At 36.2% G+C, this 26,466-nt stretch overlaps 1 protein-coding gene and 1 pseudogene across 2 annotated transcripts; one reads left to right on the top strand and one right to left on the bottom strand.

Annotated features, from left to right (window-relative positions):
- The first annotated feature begins 402 nt into the window (after positions 1–402).
- LOC145228585 (zinc finger protein castor homolog 1-like) lies at positions 403–18,476 on the top strand (annotated as a pseudogene). The gene is made up of 32 exons (XR_013860103.1): positions 403–489; positions 588–746; positions 3,771–3,893; positions 5,786–5,921; positions 5,991–6,126; positions 6,415–6,464; positions 6,755–6,842; positions 7,234–7,351; positions 7,791–7,861; positions 8,408–8,505; positions 8,817–8,885; positions 9,385–9,475; positions 9,665–9,829; positions 9,954–10,126; positions 10,557–10,682; positions 10,996–11,147; positions 11,454–11,711; positions 12,325–12,444; positions 12,863–13,010; positions 13,461–13,530; positions 13,723–13,888; positions 14,003–14,073; positions 14,151–14,200; positions 14,570–14,692; positions 15,104–15,634; positions 15,821–15,931; positions 16,280–16,367; positions 16,694–16,865; positions 17,184–17,324; positions 17,801–17,928; positions 18,090–18,195; positions 18,271–18,476. The product of XR_013860103.1 is annotated as a zinc finger protein castor homolog 1-like (transcript).
- A 740-nt stretch (positions 18,477–19,216) lies between these two features.
- LOC145229754 (signal transducer and activator of transcription 5B-like) lies at positions 19,217–25,876 on the bottom strand. The gene is made up of 7 exons (XM_080095080.1): positions 25,872–25,876; positions 23,607–23,778; positions 22,455–22,547; positions 20,867–21,008; positions 20,310–20,463; positions 19,779–19,915; positions 19,217–19,440 (listed from the first exon to the last, which is right to left on the bottom strand). Exons 1-7 carry the CDS (start codon positions 25,874–25,876, stop codon positions 19,232–19,234), a joined length of 912 nt encoding a protein of 303 aa, XP_079951206.1. The 3' UTR covers positions 19,217–19,231.
- Positions 25,877–26,466: the final 590 nt, after the last annotated feature.

Raw genomic sequence — 26,466 nt, 5'->3', positions numbered from 1 at the left:
ACGGTAGATGTATTTCAGATTTTTAATACCATCAATGATGGAATGATGGCCCATCATTAGGTTTTGTATTTTTTATTCTTTACAAATAGTTTTATATCTCTGTTTACTTTACCTTAAAAAAACTTTAGTAACACAAAAAAACAAATCAAACGAAACTAATCATGCGCATCCAACGCGAAACAAAAACCTCAAAAACTTTGCGAAAACGTTTTTGGTTTAAGCGCGCATCGTCGACGTCGAAAATCTTTTTTTTTACTTTTTATTGTACTTTCATTTTTGGCCTTATATTATGATATGACAGAAAGGCAATTGTCTGTTCAAGTTTATTTTATTTACGCGGCAAAATTTGGGGATTACCCGTAAAAAAAATCTCGCACCATTATTCGCCAACAATAAACTTGAAGACGAATTTATCTGCGTCGGTTCCGACTGCTTCAGCAAACTGCTGGTTTTACTGAAGCAATTCTGGTTGCTGTTAGGACACATTAAGTAAGCAGCGAAGAAAATAATATGAAACAAAATTATTTATTTACCTTTTCTGTTTGTATAAAATAATTGTTACTTAATTTGTTTGTTTTTTTTCACAGCTACCCATTGAACAAAAATAGGTTAGTTTTAACTGATCCTAATATATATTGCAAGAACTCTGCTATGTTGGATAGATCGTGGGGCCAAATGTCTCTGCTCGGCACATATGGATTTATTACTTATGTGAAGCCATCTCAACTTTCTGACACTGTTTTGAGGTAAACAATTTCCCATGTTAGTTTTCAGCTTTACAAAAAAGGATATTCTTATGTTTTTCTACTTAACCTGCATGTTAAACAAGTGGGTCTAAATTGTCCACACTTCATTTTAAAGGTCATTTTCAAATAGGTTTTATTTTCACAAAACATACATGTAATTATCTAAACCAGGGGTGTGCAACCTTTGTCACTGTGGGGTCAAAAACAATTGCCAATTTTAAGTGCTGAGCCCTTTATATATCACAAGGTAATTTTACTTTGTTGCAGATCAAAAATACCATATTGAGTTAACTACAATTAAATTTCACTTTTCATTCTAGCCTGCACATAAATCTACTCAAAAATATATAGCAATTGGACTTGTTTGCCAGTACTTTTGAAATCCAAGCTTCTCTGCGGGCCGCACAACCCTTTATCAATGAGCCACAGGTCGCACACGCCTAAACTAAATTTCTGGTATGTGTTTGCAAAACAATTTGTGACAGATATTTTATATCTGACGGCGCATGAAATATCAAACGCAAGCGAACTGGGTGAAAGTTATTTAACCTATTTGGAATAATTCTTACCTTTCTCAATACCTACAAGAATTTCTGAGATATTTTGTTTAAAGTCAAATACATGTCAAATAGGCTAAATACCAACATTTTAAGCAAATCTGTCATTAGTATTTGAAAATTGTTTAAAACCCAAACATTTTGATTGATTAGTTACATCCAGGAAGGGTAATACACTGTTTTCTTTACTTTTTTTCAAATGTAGACACATTTTAGTTATTAATCCAAATTTGATCCTCCTTAAGTTTGACCCCGAATGACCCAATGGTTCAGTCATAGGCCCCCAAAGCGAAAAAAAATTAAAAGAGCTGTACTGACTAAAGTACATAATCTGAGAGTTTCATGCTTTGTTGGTTGGTGCAATGTAAGCTATTCTAAAGAATTTTGTAACTTTTTATTGGATTCAACCATTTTTACCCCTTAAACCCCCAAATAATAAGTTTTAGGCCAGAAATACAAACCCCAATGTGCTGAAATGTTAAACAATTGTTTGCAGTAGGTTATTCGTTTAGAATTTAAAGTATGTGTACACTGTCAGTCATATAGAAGTCTCAAATCTCAAGGTGTGCAATTCACTTGTTTACGATTAAAGCTGGTGAATACAGCGGGAGTGCTCAGCTTAAAGTCCTGGGGAGAGACGTTTTATGAGACAGTCGTTTCGGTGATTAGAAATCAGCTATTTTTTGTGCAGCTATGCTATGTTGTTTTATTAAGTTATCCCGCATATTTTCGATTTTGGAAAATTATGTGTAAAAACTGACCTTGAACGAAAATTGAAAAGTATTTTTCCCATTCTTATTTACTGTTTTTTTTGTAATTATATAGAAATAATTCAGCCAAAAAATACGAACAAAACTTTTAAAGTTGGGTTAATGCTTTTCTGAAAGTTTTTTCTTTAAGAATCTGAAAATACCCGAAACATCTGTTTACCGTAAATTTGCACAAACACACGTGTGGGGACCCATTCGTATTTGCTTGCAAAAACAATCATATGTGTAGATCAAATGATGTGTATAGTAAGTTGGTAAATAGGATATAAAATATATAAAATGTAAGTATATTAGAAAGCCACCTTTCTAGTGTTTTGTGGTCTTTGGTATTCGAGCCTAAAATTTTTATTGGTGGTTAGTATTTGAGCTGGCGGTAAAATATAATGCTTTAGCTTGTTTGAAAACATGTTTATTAAGATTCCCAGCCATTTTAGTCAGTACCATAATGTATAGCAATGCATTTCAACCCACTTTGAACTTGTGTTCTGTTCCCAGGGGTCTACATTCTGCAACCACAGGGTTTTAATGCTTGAAATGCTTGGTGTACAACTCAATGAACAATTTCTGTGTAAGATTTCCCCTCTAATGAACACAATCAATTTTGAAACACTGTTTAAATAAACAAACTGACTATAAATGTAGATTTCAGAGTAAAAATCTCTTTCAGAGAGATTTGATTTAAAATGTTTCAACAGTCACAGTTGTATGAACCATTTTGTAATTTTTGTAACTTTGTTTGTAAATTTTTTTGTAACAATTTTTGTTTATCTCAGTTGTAGCTTGTTTTTCAACAATGAAATGATTCAAGCGGGGTAAAATGCTGAGAAAAGCGTTTGCTTTACAGTTGTGTTAAAATATGAGGAAATTATATGTCAAAATAAACCCTACGTCAAAATCCTCCGATTGTGCAACAGAAATCATCTCAATGAATCAATTTAGCGCTGAAATATTTTTCAATACAACTTCATCTAGTTTTCTATGAAATCAAACCAGTCTTAGAAATATTTAACTTCATTTCAATCTGTTGGTTGATATTATACGTAGTATTTCAGCTACTGTGGTGATATTTTTAAGGGTATATTCACAACAATGAATGAATTTTCGTCTGTTTGCCAAACCACGCAAATTAATTTTCAAAACTTAATTAAAATCTGAAACTGATATTTGGTTACAGGCCCCATTGTACTTAGTGCATCTTTTGTTCCTCATTTATTTCAATCTTCATTCTTTGTTGTCAAAACAAACACAGCTTCAATGTATTTCAGTTTGCCTCATTTAAATTTGCTCAAGATAGCAAAGAAAATATTTTGAGTGCAAAAAGTAGGAAGTCAACTAAGAGGGCATTGTGATGTCATACTAGGTCCGATACATATTGGTTTTGATAAAGTTTTTTACATACTGACTTTACTTCTGCCTTTAACAATCTGCTGTTAAATAGTCATGGTTGTAGCATTATATTTGACTTTTTAGACTTAATACCAATCATTTTTTGCCAAATACTAAAACAGAAATAGCACAAGCAAAACTGTACAATATTTTTTTGATTTTACTCATGTAAATATCATACTATGCTTGTGACAAAATCATTGTTTAAAATGCTGTTGTTTGGGCTGAGCCAATTTTTGTGCTGCATCATGTACTAGAAAAAATGCTTTAATATTTGTTGTTTTATCTCTAACATGTTAATTTTTTTACAGATGATTAATCCAAGCGAAAACGAATGCAACATTTTGAAAACAAGGCATCTGACTGTGAAATCCCTAACCCGAAACTGAAGCCCTGCCTTGATTTGTCCGTGAAACGACAAAAAACTGATGAAGGTAACATTTCTATTAGGCTTTTTTGACATACAAATACATTGTTTGTTCTCTTGGCGTTTATAAAAGTTTTGCACAAAATAGAAATATAATATTCATATATTAAAATATAATTAGAAACAAATATATTCTAACTAATATAACCCGTTAAAACATTTAATTACGTCCCTGGTTAATATTGTTGTTAAAAAGGTGAATCCTGAAAAAAAAACAGTTGTTATTTGTGTGTTGTCCAACTGGCAACATGAAATCACACAAAGATGAGTACAGACCATCATTAATCTTTTCACCTGGAAATGAATCATTTATTTTGTTAATCAGCTCGTGTGATTTTGTGTTGTTCTAATCTTCCACCAAATACTTTGGCTTCCTTTGTGGGGTGTGTGGGTTTTCAACACACAAGCGATAAACGAACTCATGTTTTGGAAGCTTGAAGTTAGGAAGTAGCTGCTGGCAAGTGAATAAGCCACCAGATGCTCTTGCCATAATTATGGGTCCCCTTCCCTGAAGGGGACACATCTTGATTTCACTCTGTTTTTTTCTGTTTTTTTCTTTTTTCTCCGGTGAAGTTTGTCCATGCACTTTTGTCCTGAAATCTTTGATGGATTTGGATGAAATTTTCACAGATGGTAGATATGGTTATGTAGATGTGCCATTTGTTTTGTTTGACTTGATAGCCCCAATATTTACCCCACTAGCCCCCTAAAATGGGTGAATTTTTTAAACGATGTCCGAATTAGATGAAATTTGGACACTTTGTTCATTTTGTCATAAAAAACTGTCGATAGTTGTGTTTCACTCTGTAGCCCCAATATTTACCCCACTAGCCCCCTAAAATGGGTGTTTTTTAAAAAAAAATAATGTCCAAATTAGATGAAATTTGGACAGTTTGTTCATTTTGCCATTTTAAGGTGTCGATAGTTGTGTTTTGCCCTGTAGCCCCAATATTTAACCCACTAGCCCCCTAAAATGGGTGATTTTTTAATAATGTCCGAATTGGATGAAATTCCGACAGTTTGTTCAATTTTGCAATAATAAGCTGTATATAATTGTGTTTTACCCTGTAGCCTCAATATTTACCCCACTAGCCCCCTAAAATGGGCGATTTTTTTTAAACAATCCCTGCCTTGGATGAAATCTGGACAATTTGTTCATTTTGCAATTTATGGGTGAGAGTTCCATCATGTAGCCCCAATAACTCCTAAAAGGATATAAAAGACAATGGCTGATATGGGACCCATTATGAAATAAGTGAAGGATATATATATATGTGTGTGTGTGTGTTAAGAAATAGGTTGCAGTGTATGTGCAATGGCAATATGTGCTAAGCCACCCTTCTAGTATAAAGTTTTAATTTTCTTGTTTCAATTCTGTTGCCTTATTAAGAAACCATGCAATAAGTATGTTTCATTTAAATGTAATATTTTATGAAGGGAAAGAATGTACTAAACTGTTACACAAGCAACATATTTAACGCTTTTCAATGAGTTTTCTAACAACTTGGAGATAAAACAAGCAAAATACAGAACAATATTGACATTGTGCAGAAAACAAAATCGAGGACATTACTGTCAAGGTTTCAAATAGCTCATGTACATGTTTGCCTTTAATTAAACACAAACTAATGTAAGGAGGCAAATTACACAAATTGTTCTTTAAATTTTAAAATTTGCATTTTCCATATTGCATGTACACATTACACTTAAAATATACATTGATGCCATGAATATTATCTATATCAGGCATTGCTGTATAGAATGGGTCTATGAGTCTCTTTTATTGTTTCTTCTACTAACATTACTATACACACCACTACAATTGTTTTTTTTTGTTTAAATCGTAGTGTATATTGTTTTATGTATTAAATACAAAGCTTTTTTGTATTGTTCTTGCAGAGGAGAGGTCAACACAATGTAATGAACATGACAGTGAAGTTGACCATGAAGCACAAGCATCACAAGCAGCAGGAGGACACATGAGTGATGGAAATGAGATGGACGTTGACGACAGCATTCATATCAGAATGGAAAAGTAAGTTTCACAAAAACATGGGGTAAAAATATCAACTAAAATTGCATCTTAACTAAATGTGAATTTTAGATACAGAAGATTCATGGAACTTCTTGGTCAGCAAACTCCTCTGATTGAAGCAATGACTGAAGCAGGATTAACTCATCAAGACCTGATCGCTATTAGACAAATGAAAACTATGACCAGCAACAAACCAGAACCAACTGTAAGTACCAACTTTTGCCAAACCACTTTAGTTATTTTGAGATCAACTACTTATTATTGGTCTCCTGGTGTTCTTCGTAATGATTATGTCCAATATACTGTTAAATAAAATTGAATTGCAGTTCTTTCATAATAAACATGAATGTGCAGTTTTTTTCACAAATTTTAACCCTCATAAAATATTGGTGGCTTGTCACCAAAACAAAATCATGAGACACATTTTGATTTCACTCTATTGTTTCATTTAATACTTTTTTTAGTTTACCATTTGAACAAATTTGACTGTCAGATTCAATCTTCTTCTGAACATGAAACTTCTCAAGACACTCACAACACAAGGTAGAAAATAAATATTAATCCAATTTCATTGATTTTCAAGTAAAATTCTTAAGTTTTAAACTTTTTTGGCAAGAAATATGTTTTGTGAAGCAGATATCATTTCCCTTGCTTCTAATATAGACAATGTTGTTGCTAACTTTAAAATAAAACCTAACTTAACACAAAACATTTGAAATAGCAATTGGAGCTTTTCAAAAACAGGTTGCATACTTTGCATTTTGTCACCAGATTATTATGAGCTATATGAACTACCCAGAAAACTTTTTAATGCGATATTTTTACATTTTTAGTAGCAATGCAACTTGGAACCCACCCACTTCATGGAATAATACAAATAAATATATTACAAGCATACCCGGTATAATACAAGCATACCCGGTATGTTTTAACTGTTAACTGTTTATCAAATGAAAGTGTTAAGAGCTTGTCATAGCAGCAAAAATGGATGTGTACACATTAAAATTGCACACATTTTACTGTTTGTTTTTACTCATATATACCTGTATCAGTATAAATAAAAATTTAGTTACACTGTTAAGGCATTGTTGGGAGAAATGTAGACTTTTGTACAATAAATGTCAGAACATCGAAATGTTTAATGCTTGCATGTTGCTGCTCAGATTAAATTTGAAGCTATGCATATTCCTGTTATTGTTTCTGTAAACTGTAAAGTATTTTAATTGGTATGTTTTAAATTTGTGTGCCATTGTGAACCAGAAAATGTTGCTGCTCGATATTTTTGTTGGTTGATAAAGTTTGTATGTTACAGGCCACCACACCACCTACATCTTCAAATCAAATCCCACCCCTCAAACCATTTTCTTCAGCCAGTCTACCTCCAGCAGTTGCTGCAGCCTTCATGGCTTCAATCGTTTCAAGCAATGCAGGTGTGTAACTTGAAAATAAGAAAATTTAAAGATAACAGGCAAAGTGATGATGTTTACTTGTAAATAAATTACTGAATGTTGTCTGAGGGTGAGCAGTTGGAAAATTGGTGTTGACTAATTCTGGCATAGAAACATTACTGATCAACACTAGTACTTCATGAATCTCTAAAAAAGTTTTTTACTTGTTGACAACCATTGACTTGTATTAGACTAAAAATTGAATGAAATAACCCATTTACTTTGGCTTACGAGCTACCATAAGCGCATTACATGACAGAAGGAGAAAAAAAATATAATTTGTCATTATGTTAGTTTACTAAAAAAATCAGGCTCTGTATTTAAAGGAAGTGGTTCAGTACTTAACTTGCGGAAGTTGTAATTCAACTTCAACTAACGACAAAACTCATTTTCACACTGATTTAAGTTAAAACATTTTTAGAACATGCTTCAGCTAACTCTAAAGCGGAACTTCTGCAGAAAATATTCAAAAGATCATCAGCTATTTCTCAGGTAAGCATATGTTACTGTTTCTTTTAAGTGAATTTCCAATATATATTTTTAGTAATACATATGTGTACTGAAAACAATGTATGATATTATGTAACTCAGTAGTTTTACTAGAAACAAAATTGTCATTGATGTAGAGTAAAGCGTATATATTTTGCTGAGCAGCTATTTGGTGTTTATTGTCGTGAACTGTTAAATCTTTCATTAACACAAAGTTTAAATATAAAAATAAGTTTAACTACAAATGCTAGCACACCACAATAACTTGTCCAGTAAATTTCGCAATCTTAGATTAATTGCTGTAATTTATGTCAGCAAAAATCATCTAATACTGGCAAATTGGTAGAACTACTAACACTGAGCATTTTAAATACAACACACAACGGTTAAAACTCCACAACAACTTAAATTTCTTTTGTTGTCTTAGTTTAATTGCTTTAATTTATGTCAGCAAAAATCATAGAATACAGAAAAACACACGCATCAGCCCTGTATAACCCATTACAGGACCTGATCATTATTACTGTGATACGACACTGATTATTTCAGGTCTCGTCCAGCTCTTGTGTGCCACCTAGTGTGAAGTATAGTGAGAATGCCGACTCGATCGACACAATAACAGCTGGAACTGTATCAAGCGGAGTCGGGTGGGTAACTTGTTTGTTTATGTTTCTTCAAGGCTACATTGGCTTTGACATATAATTAGACTGAGAAATATTTTTCATCAATATTTAAGTTTGTTTATAGAGCTCTTCTGGCAAATGCAATTTTATTTCGACGTTTCGACGTCCTATACAGGTCGTGGTACAGTGTAACGCGCATTCAGTGTTATTTATCCTGATAAATGCGACGGCGAAACGTCGGAATAAAAATGCATTTGCCAGAAGAGTTTTAAACTTGATATTATACCTGGCAGAAATAGCTGATGTATTTAATTTTGTTTTTTACATTTGTTTAGTTTAATCAAAAAAGGTACTCTGGATCCAACCAACTTTGATGAGGATGTATTCGACAAATATATTTCAAAGTAAGATGCTTTTTTGCATCTGTTGAAAAGACTTTCTTTTTTTTACAAATTGTAAAAAATTTTTGATTTCTCAGTTATAATCGAAACTATTCCTTTTTTTGTATCAGACGTAACTTGAATATTTCACTGAAAATTACTTAAACTCTGTTTAATCGCTAAATAAAATGTCAACCCATTATGCGCTGCATTAGTGAAAATGTTGCTTCATTACAAACAACTAGTGTTGATACTGTGGTATCTTTAGGCGTGATTTATTTACTTACAACTTAAACATATCATACTGAACGAACAGGCCGCAAACTGTGTAAACCGTCATAAGTATAAGTATACGTACAAATTCCGAAATTGAGGGCAGGTTCTTTTGCCTAAAGCCCTAAACCACAAATAAACAGCGGACCTCAATATCCTCAGTTTGTCGAGGGAACATTTTTTTCCAACCTTTTATCAGAGAATATATTTCACCCCAGAAGAGCATTAAAACAGTCTTATATATTCCCAGGTATACATCGAAGCACCCTTGCATGCAGGCATCATGTCCTCATATCAACAGAGACCATTACCACTGCACTGATAGTGATTGTAACTTTCAGGTAATCTACTTAACATTACAATAATATAAAAAGCAGTTTAATCCCCGGTAAGTGGGCATTGTTCATACGACTTGCGAAAGTCTTATAAAACCGTTTTCCATAAATGTATAGCGTCTTATTTACCTATCGTTAACGTTTGTGACTCTAAAATTTCAAAAATACTGATCTTTTTTAAACATATCTATCCAGCGCTTCACCAACAAGTCGGATGTGATTCGTCATTACAACATGCATAAGAAGAGAGATAACTCATTAGCTCATGGCTTCATGAGATTCGCACCAACAGACGATTGCTCGAGACAATTTGGTAACTGCCATTTGAACGGGAAAAGCACCCACTACCACTGCTTGCATGTAAGTTCAACTCATCACTTGCATTTTGTAACGAAATCGCGCTAGAAAAACCTAACCTGCGATGGGATTCGAACCCACGACAGTAGCTTATCTAACAAACATCGTAACACCAATTTGTGAACAGACAAGCTGCACGAAAGTCTACACTAGCACTTCTGATGTGATGACGCACGAAAATTTCCACAAGAAGAACCAACAGTTTGTGAGCAATGGATTTGAGAGATATCGAGCAACGGAGTCATGTGGAATGTCAGATTGTCCGTTTGTCAACCAACGAACAACCCACTTCCATTGCACGTGAGTTTCAAGCTGGTGTTTTAGGTTATTATTTCAAAAATGCCGACATCCCACGGCCGTGTGCACTTATTTACTTGTACCTTAAAATACACTCGCGCGCTTGCACTTTCAAAATACAAGTAGTGGCGGACTTGCATTGAATGTCCTGTGCAAGATATAAGTTTTCTGAAACTCATTTCTGAAACAAAAGTGCGTTTTTGTGGACATAAAAGTAGAGTTTCTATGTTACTGGTAAAGTTTTCTGGGGTAGAAGAACTCACAGTTACCAGGTTTGGGAATTTCCGCTAGGTGGCGCAACAGAGGCCGTTTACGGTGACAATAATTGCTGAGTCAGCATGTTTCAAATTAATGTATTATTGCCATCATAAAAGCCTATATGTTGAAACTGATTGATTTGGACAACTTGTTGAACCATCGTTTTATCCCCCAGTCGTCCCGGTTGCAATTTCACTTTCAAGAACAAATGTGACATCGAGAAACATAAAGCTTACCACACCAGAGATGACGCGTACACCAGACAGGGATTCAAGAAGTTTTACAAGAACGAAGCTTGCCAGTAAGTCGTAAAATAGTAAGGATTAAATCAAGGAGAATTGTTTGAAAAGTTGTTTGAACTAAATATATCGTTGCCTTTTTTTTCCTGATGAAGGTATAGGACGTCGAAACGGCGGAATAAAATACATTTGCCAGAAGAGCTAAATAAACTTGATACTAAGCCTGGCAGCAATAGCTTATATATTCAAAGATTGATGTTTTAAATTTCAATTCACTTGTTTATCCTCCCTAAGAAATGTTGTTTAGAGCCCTTGACCAAAAACAAGTAACATATATGAAAAACACTAAATTTTTAGTCCAAACTTTTGTTTCAGATTTCCGACATGTGCTTGGAACCGCACAGCAAACCACTTTCACTGTTTGCGGAATAATTGCGGCTTTTCATTCACGTCAACCAGCCAGATGGTGTCGCACAAGAGGAAACACGACCGACAAGATCTTATGGGATCTGACAGTCTAAGCTCAAGTAAGAAAAAATACTTCGGAACGTTTTGTTTTAAATGAGAAATACTACAAAGATCATTTTTTCCGCGCAAATCTTTGTTTTTCATCTTTCCTATCAAAACAGTTTGTGACAAAAATATTTTCTTGGTGCACAAAACTCTTTTCTAAGTACTTTGCACATAACTTAGTTAATTTTTTTTCATTGCAAAGCTTTTCTTCTCTCTTTGTACATTTTTTTCTGATGGTTCTTTTCTTTACTAATGTTCGAAACTTTTGTGCCAAAAACCTTTTCTAATTTATTCATCTTCCGTTTATCTTGTCGCCATAGCAACCTCTCCAGAGCTTCTTCCTTCTCCTCCCACTCTCACTTCTTTTTCCTCCTCTTGCTCCTCCCGTCCTCCTACATCTGCTCCGTGCGCTCCACACCTCCCTCCAGCGGTGGTGCAGCAGTCCTTAGTGAGACATCAACAAGCCCCCGTGACCTTTGGACGACCCCCGTCTTATCTGGGTATCAGGGGAAACCCCCCAACCCCGGTTTTGATGCCATCTTTTATTTACCCCTACGTCGCGTCGCGATTACTCAACCGTGAGATTTCTTTTTCTTGCTTTCTATGAAACTTTTTCTTCACTGAAATCTTGTTCACTTAATAATGGGGGAGTTTTAGAAAGTTATAGCAGTTCTCCTTCTTTGACCGGTTTTACTTGACATAAACTATATCAAGTTTATAGAGCTCTTCTGGCAATCGTATTTTTATTCCGAAGTTTCGACATCCTATGCAGGTCGCCTTTATCAGGGAAAATAACACTGAATAAGCGTAGAACTATTTCTATTAATGAAAACATTTTGCTTGATTATTTCTTCGTTGAAAAGTAAATTCGCTCATAACTTAATATTCTATAAATTTACTTTTTCATCTTTTTTTGGTTTAAAAGCCTACTTGATAAGCTGACAGTTCACACTGTTTCGACCTTAGAGTTCTCATCAGTGCAGCTGGTGACGATAGATCGGCCTAATTGGCTAATGTAGCCATCCAGCGGCACTCCAGTTTGTGAGATCTTATAGGTCAAAACAGTGTGCACTGTCTGCAGCTTATCATTTATTGGCTCTATGCTTTTACATACTTGATAACATTAGGTAAAGTTTTTTGTGGCAAGCTCTACCGACCCGGATATATTATTCTCAACCTTTCACTTTTCAGGTCCGGTTCCTTCGCTGGTTCTCGAGTCGAGATCAGGTGGAAGTGCAAAGTTTGATTCTTCCATGTTGCAGGAAGCGGCAAGAAAAGTTTTAGCCTCAATTCCAACAACTGTAGCAACTGGTGGGTTTTCGTTTTACTTCTTACACTACTTTGCACTGTAACTTGCGGGAAATATAAACCACTCTGAAACACGTTACACGGATCTGTTCATAAGTTTAATGACAAATATAACAACCCAAGTAGATGTGTTCCTTCAAATCACTGATGATGGCATGAGCATTTGCCGAAACGTTTGAATAATAAAGCATGTTGCTTTTTATGAATACATTGGCCGGATCTATTCATAAGTTTGGCGAATTCAACGGTCCAAATAAACGTAAAAAGCGACATGTTTTTTTAAAACGTTCAAACGTTCGGCAAATGCTCATGCCATCATCTGTGATAACAACTTGTAAAATAATTGTTTAAAAAAACGTAGGGTATGGAGTGAAGAGCCCTGGCATAAATCTCACATTATATTTTTGATTCTCGTTTTCAGCTGCCCTGCCCCACACTTTATCGGGTTTCACTCCAAAAGCTGAATCTTCTAATCCTCCAGTTCCTTCATCTTTTAACGCATCTACATCTGCATCTCCTCTGCTGCCATCCAGCGGTGAAATGAAACCCGACATGTCGTCAACTCCACGGTGAGTTTTCTTTCGCTCTTGCGGTTCTAAATCAGTGGTTCTCAACCTTTTTTTATGGTCAGGACCAAATTTAGGTGTGCAAGGAGCCGCAAAAAATAAGACCTAAAAAAATCACTTAGGATTATTAGCTAAAATAGAAATCGTTGGTTGTTTTCTGAGGTCTGCTGCGAGCCGCAAAACAAGAGCCGGATGTGGCCTCAAAAGCAGTTGAGAATCATTGGTTTAAATTGTCAACTTTAAATCTTTTTGGGTGATTTTTTTGGTTGAAACATTCTTTTCTTGTAACTATTAAATGTGTTTTATGCTATTGTTCCTTTTTTATAACTGTTAGAACTTCTGCACCTAATTGTGTATTTTACTGAATTTGGAAATACTTTTTTGTCCAATTGTTAATTGACCTATGTTTTTTTGTTTCCACAAGCTAAACTAATAGATACTTTTGTTTTCCAGTGATGAAGTTGTATCTCGGGGAAATATCAACCCATACATTCTACCACCGGCATATAACGATCAAATGGAGGTAACATTCGCTATAAAATATATTGAAAATTGCCAGTATTAAACCACAATGTGAATGCATAACGACGTTTTGACGTGTTGTATGAGACGCCTTCAATATGATAACGGCATATCGAGAAATACAAATTTCTTATAAAGCGGCATAAACACAAAAATCATAAAATACCCATCACAGAAATTTATCTATTTTTAGACTTCAACATACAAGAGTGAAAGTCATTACGAGCAAGAAAGCAGTCAAGCAGAACGTGGTGGGCACTGGAGCGAAACCGCTAGGTCACCTGACCGCCTGCCAGCCAATCAGGAGCAAGATAGGGATAACTATGGTTCATTTATTGATGAAAGTCATCAAAACCAGAGTAAGTGAGGTTTTGAGTTTTGCTGAACAAGCGTAAATAAACAGTAAACATGGGAGGAATATTAATTCGGTATTGGATATCCCAATCGGTTTAACAGCAATAACATTTTTTTAGTTGAGGACCAAGCTCTTAATCTTTCATCCAAGAGCAATTCGACGTCATCAAGTGAAAAGAAACCGATGGAGGTAAAACAACTTAACAATACAACAGCAACTTATGCTCACATTAAGACAATACTAATCCTGTGTTGCACTTATTTCAGATTCACCAATCTGACAAACCCTCAAAAGCGGTGCTCAAGTTTTTCCGAGGGTAAGCACCTAATTAGCATAATTCATTTTTTCTTCAGACTTGTTTGACAAAGATTTTCTTGTTAAACGCGCACATAGAAAAATGTCCGTAGTTAAGGCGGTGTCTCAATAAAGATGTTTCAAAAAATCAAAGTTTTCATAATGAATGTCTATGTGACGATTTTTTTAACCAAACTTAAAATCAAGTAAATGTTATCACGTGTACAATGTTGAAATAAAAATGAAAAAACGTAAAAAGTTGCGAATAACAGATAATTTAGGTAAAAAAAATCGGGTGTCCACTGAATATTTCTGCTTCAATTTGCACAAAAAGCAGAAAATGAAAACACGCAACTTGTGGTTTGCAAATAAAATGTTTATTTTCACACAGACTCGGTCCTGATGAATGCAACGTCGCCAACTGTGTGTTCGGTTCGTGTCATCATTTTCACTGTGCTGTAGAGGATTGTTGTGCTGTGTTCACTGAAAAACATCTCGTGCTAACTCACACCACGTAAGTTGTCCAGCAAAACCTCTTTTTTACAATTTATTGATAAACACAACAGTTTTGTAAAACTTCATTTGAGGCTGAAAAATACTAATTTGGAAGTTGCTCTTTTTACACAAATAGGAATTTTGATGAAAGCTAGAAGAAATCGCAACCGGTATTAAAATTGATTTAATTTTTTTAGATTATCTATAATGTGATTGTCATATCAAAAGTTTTTATTGTACAATAATTTCTGTTCCTCAACTAGATTTTCCTACAACTATTGTTGGTAACCATAGCGACAGTGTTAAGCTTAAGCCGACATTGATCGACTTTTTAACAAAAACTTCGGCTTAAACGTTTCATCCACGGGAAATATGTCAAAAAACTGTTCTCAAACAATTTAATTGCAAACATATATATTTTTCTACACAGATTTCACGAAAAACTGTAACAATCCGGTTTCGAACAACCAATCGCGCGCCAATTCTCCCCGGTATTTCCCGCCCAGGACGAACCCCCCCGACCTCGCTCCCCCAGTCGCGTTACAACCCCGTCTAGCGGTCATTTGCCACGCGGCGAGGGCGACACCCAGCGGAACATCGTGCTTAGTCGCGCACAGTTCGACCAGTCACGTGACATGGGTAACCACGACAACGGCAACAACAACAGCGATGGGGATTACCCTAGTGTGAGCGCCCCTCTCCCGGTAAACATGGCGAGTTATGCCGACCATCCAGTGTACAAGTACATATCGCGGATGGTGGCCGAAAAAAAGCTTGTTTACCCGACTTTGAACCCCGAACCCCGCTCGACTGGGGCTTATATGATGCTGCAGAACCCCACTCTCATGTCACAAGCGATGTCGGGCTCACAGGGTCCCTCTAGTGGCTTGGGAGGACACTTAGGTTTGATGAAGAAGATGGGAGGAAGCGATGAGGAAGGTTTCATCCACATCCGACCTGGGTAAGTTTGGGATTCGATCAGATTCGCAACAATTCAAAGCTGCTTGAAACTACCTTCGTGATCTTTAAAAAAACTTGATACAAGCTTAAAGTAACTATGCCGTAAAGTGTGTTAAAGTTTCCCATACCGAATGAGCTCGGTCTTAGGATCAACAAAATAACAATTCTGTGTTTATTTCTTCACCAGAATGACATGCATGCGTCGTGATTGCAAATATATCATGCAGAATCACTGGCACTGCACTCTGAACCGGTGCAGATACGTTTGCAAGTCGCTCGGCAAAGCTCAAACGCACAGGTATGTTATGTGTCATGCAGTGGTGGGGTTCAATTTTTTTGTCACCCGGTTTTATCACAAAAGCCATATTTTTCAGCCGGTTCTGTTACAAAAAGTCCATTGACAGTAACCAGTAATGCTAACCGGTTTGCTGGTCACATAAAATTTCGTGAGACGGTTCTGTACCGACTGAAACCCAGTCACCGGGTTTTTTACCTGGTTAGCTCATAGCTACAGCGAAAAAAACATAGTTTATGACGTCATTGTTTTGGGGATCAAAAATACGTAACACAAGCATAGGGCATGAAAAACGTGAACTTAAAATAAGCAATATCGTAATTTTCCTGACACTTGTTTGTTTTCATCCAGACAAGCCCACGACAGTTTGGAAGCTTATGCAAAAGCGGCAAAAGAATGTTTTCGAAGCTACACAGTGAAGAAGATGTGTCCTAACCCGGTAAACTAATGTTGCGTGTTTCTGGATTTAATAAATCCATCAAATTGAAACTATGTGCTAGTGTAAAGCTGCTGTTTCATCGACTTTTATCCTCATGTTTTAGGGCCCAATTACTAAATATGTGACCCGTTTTACACACCTAAGGCTAGACTTTTGCAGCCTACGCCTTGCCATGTGGTGGTGAATGCTTGGTGACCGGCTGATTCGGTATGGCGCCTTCAATGGGCCTGGCGTACTGTGATCTATACAAGTCTAAGAGCTTTAAAACATTGTCGACGCTGTTAGTGAAATTCCAGCGAGTCGACTTAACACGAAATTGTATTCAGAGTTGCGAGTTTCGGTTGAGGGGACATTACCACTGCTTGAAACCCGGTTGTCAGTTCGTTACCATAGGAACGTCAAAACTTCCCTGGCACATGAAGAAGCATGAGAAGATTGCTAGAAGAGAGGCGAGCGGATTTAAATATTACACAAAGAAGGAGCAATGCGGAAGATATGGTGGGTTTTTATGTGGTGTAAATTTGCAAAACTAAACAGCGAAAATGTTCCCTTTAATGGTTGGGACCTTGTTTTAATAATTGTAACAATTAAACTACACCTTTTGGTTGTCTTCAAGAGATAAAACAATTTGTTAGCTATCTCAAATTGTAACTTATACATTGTTTTTTAAGCAAATTGAAGATTTAAAAAGTTACGTGGTGAACTATTGGTTTTTGGTTTTTACCACATTCCGCACTTAGACACATTATACCTAAGCGATGTACTTTGTTTGAAAAGTATTTTATTTTAGCAAACTGTACATTATTTGTTTCGTAGATTGCAAGTACAACGGATTGTTCAGTCATTATCACTGCATAAGAGCCGGTTGTGCGTTTGCTTTCCAATACAAACATCAGATGTCAACTCACGTGAGAAAACATCTGCGCAGAATGTTGGGGAGGAGTTACAACGGAATGGGTGAGATACAGAAATAAACAATTGCACAGAAACATACAAAACAACATGTTTAATCGGAAACAGCACGTGTTTAATCGGAACATGAAAAAAGTTTCTACGTATACACACACAAAACTTGCACCAAAATGTCACACACACACACACTTACAAAAACATACAAATATACAGTAAGAAACAACAGAAGAAACAGTTTGCATGTGTGCTCGCAATATATAATTCATTGCTCTGAAGAAGCTTTACAGTTCTGGTGGGCAAACCGTCAGCAAAAATACAAGTTCTCGAACAACAACTAATATTTTGTTTAGCATTACACCAGTTGAACGACAAATTCGATAATCATACGAAACGCTAGTTCGGTATTTTCCAGAAAGAAACAATTCTGTAAAACATCTTGCACAAACAAACACAAAACATTATCGTCAAAGTCCGGCAAGTAAGACACGAAAAGAGTTTTAAGATTTCTATTATTATTGCAGATATGACGTCAGACACGACTGACATCGACCACAGCAACGTCGATTCCGGCGACGACTCTCTACCGCTGATAGTGGACGAAGCGGACGAGATCGAGCAGCGTCCAGGCGTTGCCATGGATACGAGCCAGGTACTGACAAAACAAATAGAAAATCTTTGCCTGAAAATTATCACGAAAAATTCAACAACACAAAACGGCGTCTGATATGCTTGACACTAATACAAAAGTTCCATCACAAAATCTTGTTAAAAGTTGAAAATATTACTTCAACAAATTTTTTTTCTTTACAGGCGACTGCATCATCAGTGACGCCATCGTCGTTTCTACAGAAACCGTCGAATTTCATGCATGAGTTGAGCCGACCTCAGCTAGCGATGTTGGAGCAAATATCGAAAGGTTCGGGGTCGAAATATTTCACTTATTTCGCTTCGACCGAGACGAGCTCGCTCACCACAAACCTTTCAATTACAGGGAGGCAATCTTTGGCGCCAACTAGCGGAGATATGGGTTCCCCCCGACCTGTGACGAGTCTTCACTCTACGTCACTTCCTGCCCAACTTGAAAGCAACGATCTTTCGTCGGATGAGGGGGTGCTGGATTTACGAGCAAATTATCCCGACACCGATTCAAACAGCAACGAATCCAACTCGAGTGAGTTTTGAGCGATAAGTTTTCTATGAATAACATGAATTCTATGAATTTATTTCTATGTTTTCTATGAATAACATGTTGTAACGATTAAACTAAGAAGCTAAGAATCCCGTTTCCCGTCGTAATTCATAAAAGCATTTTTATCCCTGATAACACGCAATTATCGTTTTATCGCCATTGCATTAATGGTGACAGAAGCGATTGTTGAAACGTCCATAATATATTGTATTCATTACTAAGTATTACTTCGTACATCGAATATTTTGTACAATAGCAACATAACATATTTTACACACACACGTTCTCTGGCAGTTTTGTTTTGACCAAGCTACTTTTTAGGTCCGTGTATATTGTAGCCAGCACTTTGAGCTGTTTTAAAAAATATTTTGAACGCCCCAGACGAACCGTTGGTACCAAGCAATTGAAGTATTGCGGTGAACCTTGCTCTAATCCGACGTTTTAAGTGCCGTTTTCGCATTTAATCTTAGTATTTCAAGTTTAAATATATGACAGAATTGCCTACGTTTACTTTTTTGAAGGTGAGAGGCATTGGGGTAAATAATGGGAACTAGATTTTTTGGCAGATTAGGTCAATCTTAGCAAAAATTTAAGAAACAGTACCCCGCACTATGGTTTCTCAAACTGAACGACACTTATGAGGTTAAAACACTGAAATTTGTTCAAAAATCTTTCTTGTGTACACACTTTTACCATTACTATTACTATTTAACAAAACATGCTAACGTAGCCTTTGCATGCCACTAAAAAAACTCATCTTTGCTTAAATTAAAGCACAAAGCAAGCGTGACTTACGCGAACTGCTAATAGTTTTGCTGTAGTACTGTCCAAACACTTCGTCCTTGGTCTGTGTCGCATCGTCTATCTTGCATATGTACATCAGTTGATCGAGATCCTTGATTCGATCGGCCAGAGATCGGATGCCGTAATCCCGCAGAGTTTGAGGTTGCAGATTCCATACCCGGGCTATACCTGTGTGATACAAGCGTAGCATTAGTTGGCTTCGAAAAACAGAAACCAAGCGATGGCTTGTGTTTTGATTAGGGCCAGTCTACAGTCAAGTGAATATTGTACTTCTAATGTTCACATTGGTTTAAAAACTCAGGTTGCATTGATTATAACAACATGTTTGGTCAAAAACTACGCTTGTAAACAGAAATGTTTTGGTCAAAAAATTAACAGAAAAGCAACTTATGTGCCAATGTCATAAAACCCCTTCAATGGACAAAGAAGTACTGTTTCCATTGCAAGAATGTAATACATTCGCTAATGAATAAATGTGTGGAGAATATGCAGGCCTTTCTGTGTACCTTTTTCGGATTCAGCTACCCAAGCTATGGTAAGGCCGCCAATCTCGGAATCAGAATATCTAAGCAGAAACGTCGAACACGGTTTCGAGAGAAGTTTGTCCTGTGATTCTGCCTTGCCGATAAATCCGATGATCGCTCTGCGAAAATACGACCAATGATAGAAAAAACTCTTGGAATTAGGATCGGTTATCACCTAAAATTCGACTTAAAACTAAACAAACCTAAAATTCAGGCCTTTCTTTTTGAAACTTTTATGCGTTATATCATAAATCATTGAGTTGTAAAATTTATTAAAACTACAACAATAGTCTACGCTGCAATTTCAACTAACGAACACAACTTTTACAACCAAGCCAGTGTTTTTGTAAGCTTTATATAAGTTGCTGTAGCAAAAAGGTTGAGAATTGCCAACGATATATATAAAGAAACATGGCTTTGTGGAAAATTGTCAGCGAAAATGCAATATACTCTTAAAGATAAAACGCTCCTATACTAAACTGTGAGCCATTCTGAGCCCGAAAAAACACTCACCCATCGTTCCAATGTTGCTGCAAGTGTTTGCTTTTCGACAGTTCCATTACCCCGTTGAACCATTGCCAAAAAGTAAAATTGCGATTCGGCAACGGCTCTCGGTTAAACTGGGCCCAAGAGATATGCTTGTCCGAATTGGGAGGTATATTTTGTCCTGTACAAAAAAAAGTGTTAAAACCGTTCACATTTTTTTTCTTTAAATATCATTTTACTGTTTGTAAAAACAAGAGCTTGAATTTAAAACAGTTCTTTACGATAGGGCTGTTTTTTGGGCACCGACAATTTGTTGACTGAATAAAGTTGAAACCACTAATAATATCTGATTTAATTCCCTAAAACTTATCTTTAAAGTCAAGTTTATGAATGAGGTTTAGGTTACAATAAGCGTAGATGTGATTAATGTCCATTGGTTAGCTGCTAGTGGGAAAATTTAACCTGCCCAATCATGTTTATTAATATCAATGTTCTCATATTCTAAAATTTCCACAATTAAGGTTTTCCTTTAATAAATTACAAGTTTCGGTTGTCCTTTAAGATTTTTCGATTTGATTACTTACTGAAGACTTTGTAGGCGAGATATTGTTTGGCCTGCGGTGTAAGTCCCTTGCTGCTGTGGCATTCGTGTTTCCATTTGCAGTCCAATGTGTCAATCAACTTGCACCACGGAACCTTGTCCGGGATGTGAAACGGTATGCGACCCTACAAGTTGTATATGATTAAAGGTAAGTGTCAAAAGTTGCCGAAACAAATAACGATTTTAAAGGGGAGTGGGCCATTAAAACATTTTTAATCAAAAAAAGTAAAAATGATATTATACTGTGGAATGTCAATTACAAAATTCTTACATAAGGCCACATAAAATTTTGTTGGAAATTCAGTAGTTGCTGTGTTATTTATACATTTAAATACGTTTGTAAAACACGCAATAAAACACTTTTATCCTACTTTTCTAACAACTATACTGGTCTTATGCACACAAATAGAACAAAAAAGCTACAACAGCTACTTATTCCACAAACAACTACTTAATAAAACAACTATAATCAAATTAAAAACATTAATTACAAACCTTACGCCTGTTGTTTGCAATACTGTACAAAACCGACATGCATGTAATTATGTGTACAACAGTAATTATTTCCAGGTCAAAATGCAAACGATAATTAAGCTAAGTAAGGTCAATCAGTAATGTCATGATTGAGCAATGGTTTCTGTTAAATGGCTCGTAAAGCGCATAATTACGGTCGCAATTGTCAAATCAATCTAAAAGACTTGCAAGCAAAACTTCACATAATATTTCTACTACTTTGTTTTCTACTTGCGAACTTAATTTTAGGGCTGGTGCTTATAACTGATTTATTATTTCAATGCAGAAAGTTTTTGGTTGAAGTGCCCATTTTTCACCAAAACTTAAAAAAAACATTTTAAGGCCCACAGTGTGTAGTATATTATAAATCACGAGTCACCAGAGACTCAATACGACAGATAAAAACTTTGAAATAAATTCTATTTTTTATGCAAGAAAATGTATGGATGAAAAAGATAACAAAACATCTTTACCTAAGGCAAAGCAAAAAAGTGTTAAAGCTGCTGCACCCCAGTAAGTTAATTTCCGTTTTCTATTTTAAATTCAATTTTATTTTTTTATATTTCCTACAATATTGTTACGAAACCGGTTTACGCCAGTCAGAGAAAAAGTGTCAAGGTTTTAGCACCCTAGTGGGTAATTTTCTTTTTTCTGAATTTCCAAATAACTGTCACACAATGCTATTAATTACAACACTATTACAGGGTGCAATGCACGTCACGGGCGATATCACGAACGAACAATTTGTGGATGACCAAAAACAGCTAACATGCAAATTATAGACATCCATATTGCTACGTGCGCTAATTACACTAAACACTGCCAAATTATCCTCACGTGATCAGGTTCAACAATTTGATTGGCTGACGGTCGTGCCGAATTATCGACAACCGTCAGAGCCCAGTGATACCTTAGCTGAAAATGCGTTGTCCCATAGGACTGTGCCCCGCGCGTTGCATTCCTGGCTAACGTTAACGATCACCACAACAGGCAGAGACGTGGTGTAAGGCTGTAGAGAAAAATCACACATCGGTTAGTATAGTCGAAAAACCACGTACCTGCTCAGCAAAGGCGTTATCCCACAGTATACTGGCTGCTGCGTTGGCCTCCTGGTTGCCATGCACGATAACGACCACGGGAAGGGAGAGGGTCTGTGTTGGTGCAAGATTGCAAAGCAATGTTAGAAGTGTTAGGTGGTATACTTTTAATCTCTGTACACACCCACCGGCTGGATCAATAGGTTTTTAACTTGAAAAGGTTTGTACAATAGTAACCCTGACTGCTGTTTCACATAACAAGCAGTTTCTTGTTGCTAGGTAACATACTCTAGCACGTGATTGGGTCTTCGGAAATAAAATATACAAATTCACCCTTTAACCATTTTGTTTTTTCTACATTTTACCACAACGAAAAATATAACATCCAGTTCTTGGGAAGATGCGTTTCGTATGTTTTATTTATTTTTTTTTTTTTATTTTTTTTTTTTTTGGGCAAATTTTTTTATCTATACACTCCTCTAGTTCCAAGTAGGTTATGTTAAAGATTGGAGAATTTTCCAGTGAAAACCCATCCAAAACCGGATTTTTCTCCAATTTCTCCCCAAAACTGAAAGGGCGGAGGCTTTTTTTTCAAAACGGCTCAAAGCACTCTGCTTGTTCAAAGGATGGTATAAAATATAGAGGTTTCAAAACATTTTTGTAAAAGATCGTGCGGTCCTTAGTCGTAAAGCAAAGATTACTAACACCAGCAAATACGTAGATAGGAGATGTGCAATTATGTGAGGATAGATGGAATATTATTGTAGTGTTATCAGGAACTGAAGGCTTTACGACCGAAGAGACGTTCTTCACTGTATAACAAGATGCGGGAAATAAAAAACTCTCCAATTTGTGTTCTGGATACTTGTACTTATTCGCAACGGGTAAATTTACTTTAATTTTCAATCTAGTTCAGTGGTCGGCAACCGCCGGTGCCGGTCTTTGAGGAGTTCGTTACCGGGCCGTATACTTTTTCAGGTTAAATGCTTTGAAATATTTTCCCCGTGCATCCACGGATGTTAAAATGATTTGTTTTAATGCTACACATTGGTAGTTTTTTGAACGCCGGTCCGTGATTAAATTTCACGTTCAAAACCGGTCCGCAGTACAAAAAAGGTTGCCGACCCCTGATCTAGTTGACAACAACAGATGCAGCAAAGGACGTTATCTTACCCGGACTTGGAAAACAAGCTCATTTCCACCGACACTGAAACGAGATTGAAAGAGAATCGTAAACTTTTCTTCTGTAACGGATTCCGCACCCCGTTTGTCTGATCGCTTGATACGACGCAAAGACTGAAATACACAAAAACATAAACGGTTACAGTAATATGCTATAGTAAATCTCAGTCAAACCGGATCTTCGCCTAATTCGGGCAAAACTTAGGGAACAAATGATTTGTAATGTGGTAAGGCTTTAAATAATTCAACTTCCGTTAATTCTGATATTCGCCTAATCCCAACATATTTTTTGGTCCAAACGAAAAATCATTTGTTTGTCAGACATTGTTTCTAAAAATGTTTGTGTCTTTGCCTTTGCCGCACTTAACCAAGATATCCAATATGGTGATTAAAGTGTATTATTTCAATGACGAATATATCGGCTTATTCAAACGCGACGCTTGTTTCGCACTTTTTTATCAATCTTGTATTTGTGATTTTGATGGTTACAAACGAATGTAACTGATGTGGCCCTTCAAATGGCAAGAACATTTGCCGAAGCATTTCATTAATCAAGCATGCCGCTTTTTACGTCTATTTGGGCCTTTAAATTGGTCATTAAACTTATGAACAGATCCGTGCATAGTGTTCCAAAGTGTCCTATTATTTTTCAAAAACTTCTTTTTTGGCCAAAAAAAAACTAAACTGTAATAATGTGATTTAAACATAATAAAAAACATGGAATTAGAAAGAAACAAAAATAATATGTACAAAGCATGGTAAGATTTGACCAAGACATCCTAAAAAGTTAATTTGTCCCACGCGGGGCGTACAGTCCTTTGGTAAAACTCTATTATACACAGTAAAATGTTGATTTCAACAGAATATATATATTTTTATTTACCAGTTTACATAGTGAAAACAGTGGTAGTTTGGGCCTCTTTATAGTTCCTATTCGCAATCAAAAGCTAGCGCGGATGAGTGCAAGCGAAAGTGTACGATAGAACGTTGATAATTTTCACGGAAACTAGCCAAATTAGTCCGCTTTAGGGAAGTGATAAATAATTCACATACAATGGGGCCGCGGTTAGAAACAAACAACTGGCAAATACACATCCTGTCTAACAAATAATCCTCTATGCAGCTGATTCGAATTCGTATTATATCCACGGATGTTGATCATGCAGCGGTTGTTGATCATGCATGGCATAGAATTTGGACTACAGTATTGAATACACCACTGATTGTTAGAGCGCTGGGCCTGCGACCCAGTTTCAAAGGGACGTTTTGTCGTTTCATTGTGTATGTTACATTGTGGTATACGTTAGGGTTCAGGTTTACATTTACAAACCGACCATTGTAAGATAATGTTACCTCTTATAATTACACGGATTGAAACTGTGTAATTGCTACCAAGCACAACTGCAATGTTTCGGAAAATGACTTTTAAAAGGTTGCTAAAAAAATAATGTCAAAAATTACAAATTACGTATAGATCGATGCCCAATGTACCTTTTGTGCAAATAAAAAAGTCAAGTTATGTTTAGATTGGTCTGAACGATCTATCCTGGATAATGTATTGGTGTTACTAATGCTCTGTGTTTTTGCCGAACAAGCATTTCACACAAGCCCTAGTTATAACACAAGAAAAGCATGCAACAACTTTGTTTTTCTTTCTTTTTTTGTCACACAAATATAACTCTCAAGCATATCTACCGCGACTTACTCAAGTCGTAATATCAGCGTCCATGCTTGGGCAAAGATTGGGTTCAACTGAACAAGTGTTAGTCCTACATAATCTTTATTAAAGTTCTTCACTGAAGAATCAGTTGTTGAAATAAAAGCCTTTCTAAATGTTCAGTATATGTCGTTTAGGTTATAAATCGATACAATTTTGTTTACAGTGGATCAAATGAGTATTTTTTTTCACCATCCAACTCATTTCCATACAAAAGCTACTAACTATAACGGTAAGGAGCATACTGTGTGAAAAAAGTAATTTTATAAGGCCAACGCCTCTGTTAACGTTCCTGGTGGGTTTGTGATCAAAAGTTGCTTTTACCTAATCGAAAAAATGTTCGAGGGTCGACATTTCTCATGAAGTAAGTGACCTAGGGTCGTTGGCAAAAATAGACACGAAAATCGAGTCTCATTTCAAATGGCTAGACATCTGTCATACACGAATAGCGTAAGGGTTGGCCGGTGTTACACCATTATTGTTTCTCAGAAGCAATAGCTTCCTCTGTTTCGCGAAATACCAAGAGCTATAGCTCTTACGCCATTTTTCTTGGGCTACTACGCAACGTAAATGCAGTGTTGCCAAATCATCTCTAAAAACCGCCAAAATCTTTGTCAAAAAAGCTCAATTTAAATCTAAAATAATTGCAAAGTTATGATGAACATAAATTTATAACAGCTTTCATACAGACCAGTGATTGCGACACACTCATATACAAATCATAGTACCCCAGGCCTATGGAAGGCGTTGTACGGAATCCAGCCGGTCTTCCAAGCATTCCAATTATGGATAATTGTAAAGTGTTATTATTTTCTTGTCTATGTTCAGAATGCGCGCAAAGGGGCTAAAAAAGATTCTTTTTAAAACCCGCTGAAACAGGCAAACCGCATGTCATGAAAACAATCCGCGACCTTAGTCAAAAACCAGCCAATTTGGGCGGGAAAATAGCCCATTTGTCAACTCTGCTCAAAGCAACACACGGGATTCTTTGGGGTTTGATTTGTGAGTAAAATGGTTTAAATGGGACATTCAGAATAGGTTGTTTTGAGATTGGACACAAATTATGGGTGTCCAGTCAGGTCTATATATTACCAATCTGGCCTTTTTTTGAAGACGGTCTTTATCATTGCAATG

This window comes from Phallusia mammillata, chromosome 5 (genome assembly GCF_965637545.1).
Source record: "Phallusia mammillata chromosome 5, kaPhaMamm4.hap1.1, whole genome shotgun sequence".
Taxonomy (NCBI): Eukaryota; Metazoa; Chordata; class Ascidiacea; order Phlebobranchia; family Ascidiidae; genus Phallusia; species Phallusia mammillata.
This window is presented reverse-complemented; position numbering and strand designations above follow the sequence as displayed.

Excerpts from the sequence above, each read along its gene's own strand:
- LOC145229754 (XM_080095080.1), bottom strand. Across the intron at positions 20,464-20,866 it reads TCTCGCCTACAAAGTCTTCA|GACAAAATATACCTCCCAAT; the intron begins GTAAGTAATCAA and ends TTTTTTGTACAG. Across the intron at positions 19,916-20,309 it reads CAGCAACATTGGAACGATGG|AGCGATCATCGGATTTATCG; the intron begins GTGAGTGTTTTT and ends GTATTTTCGCAG.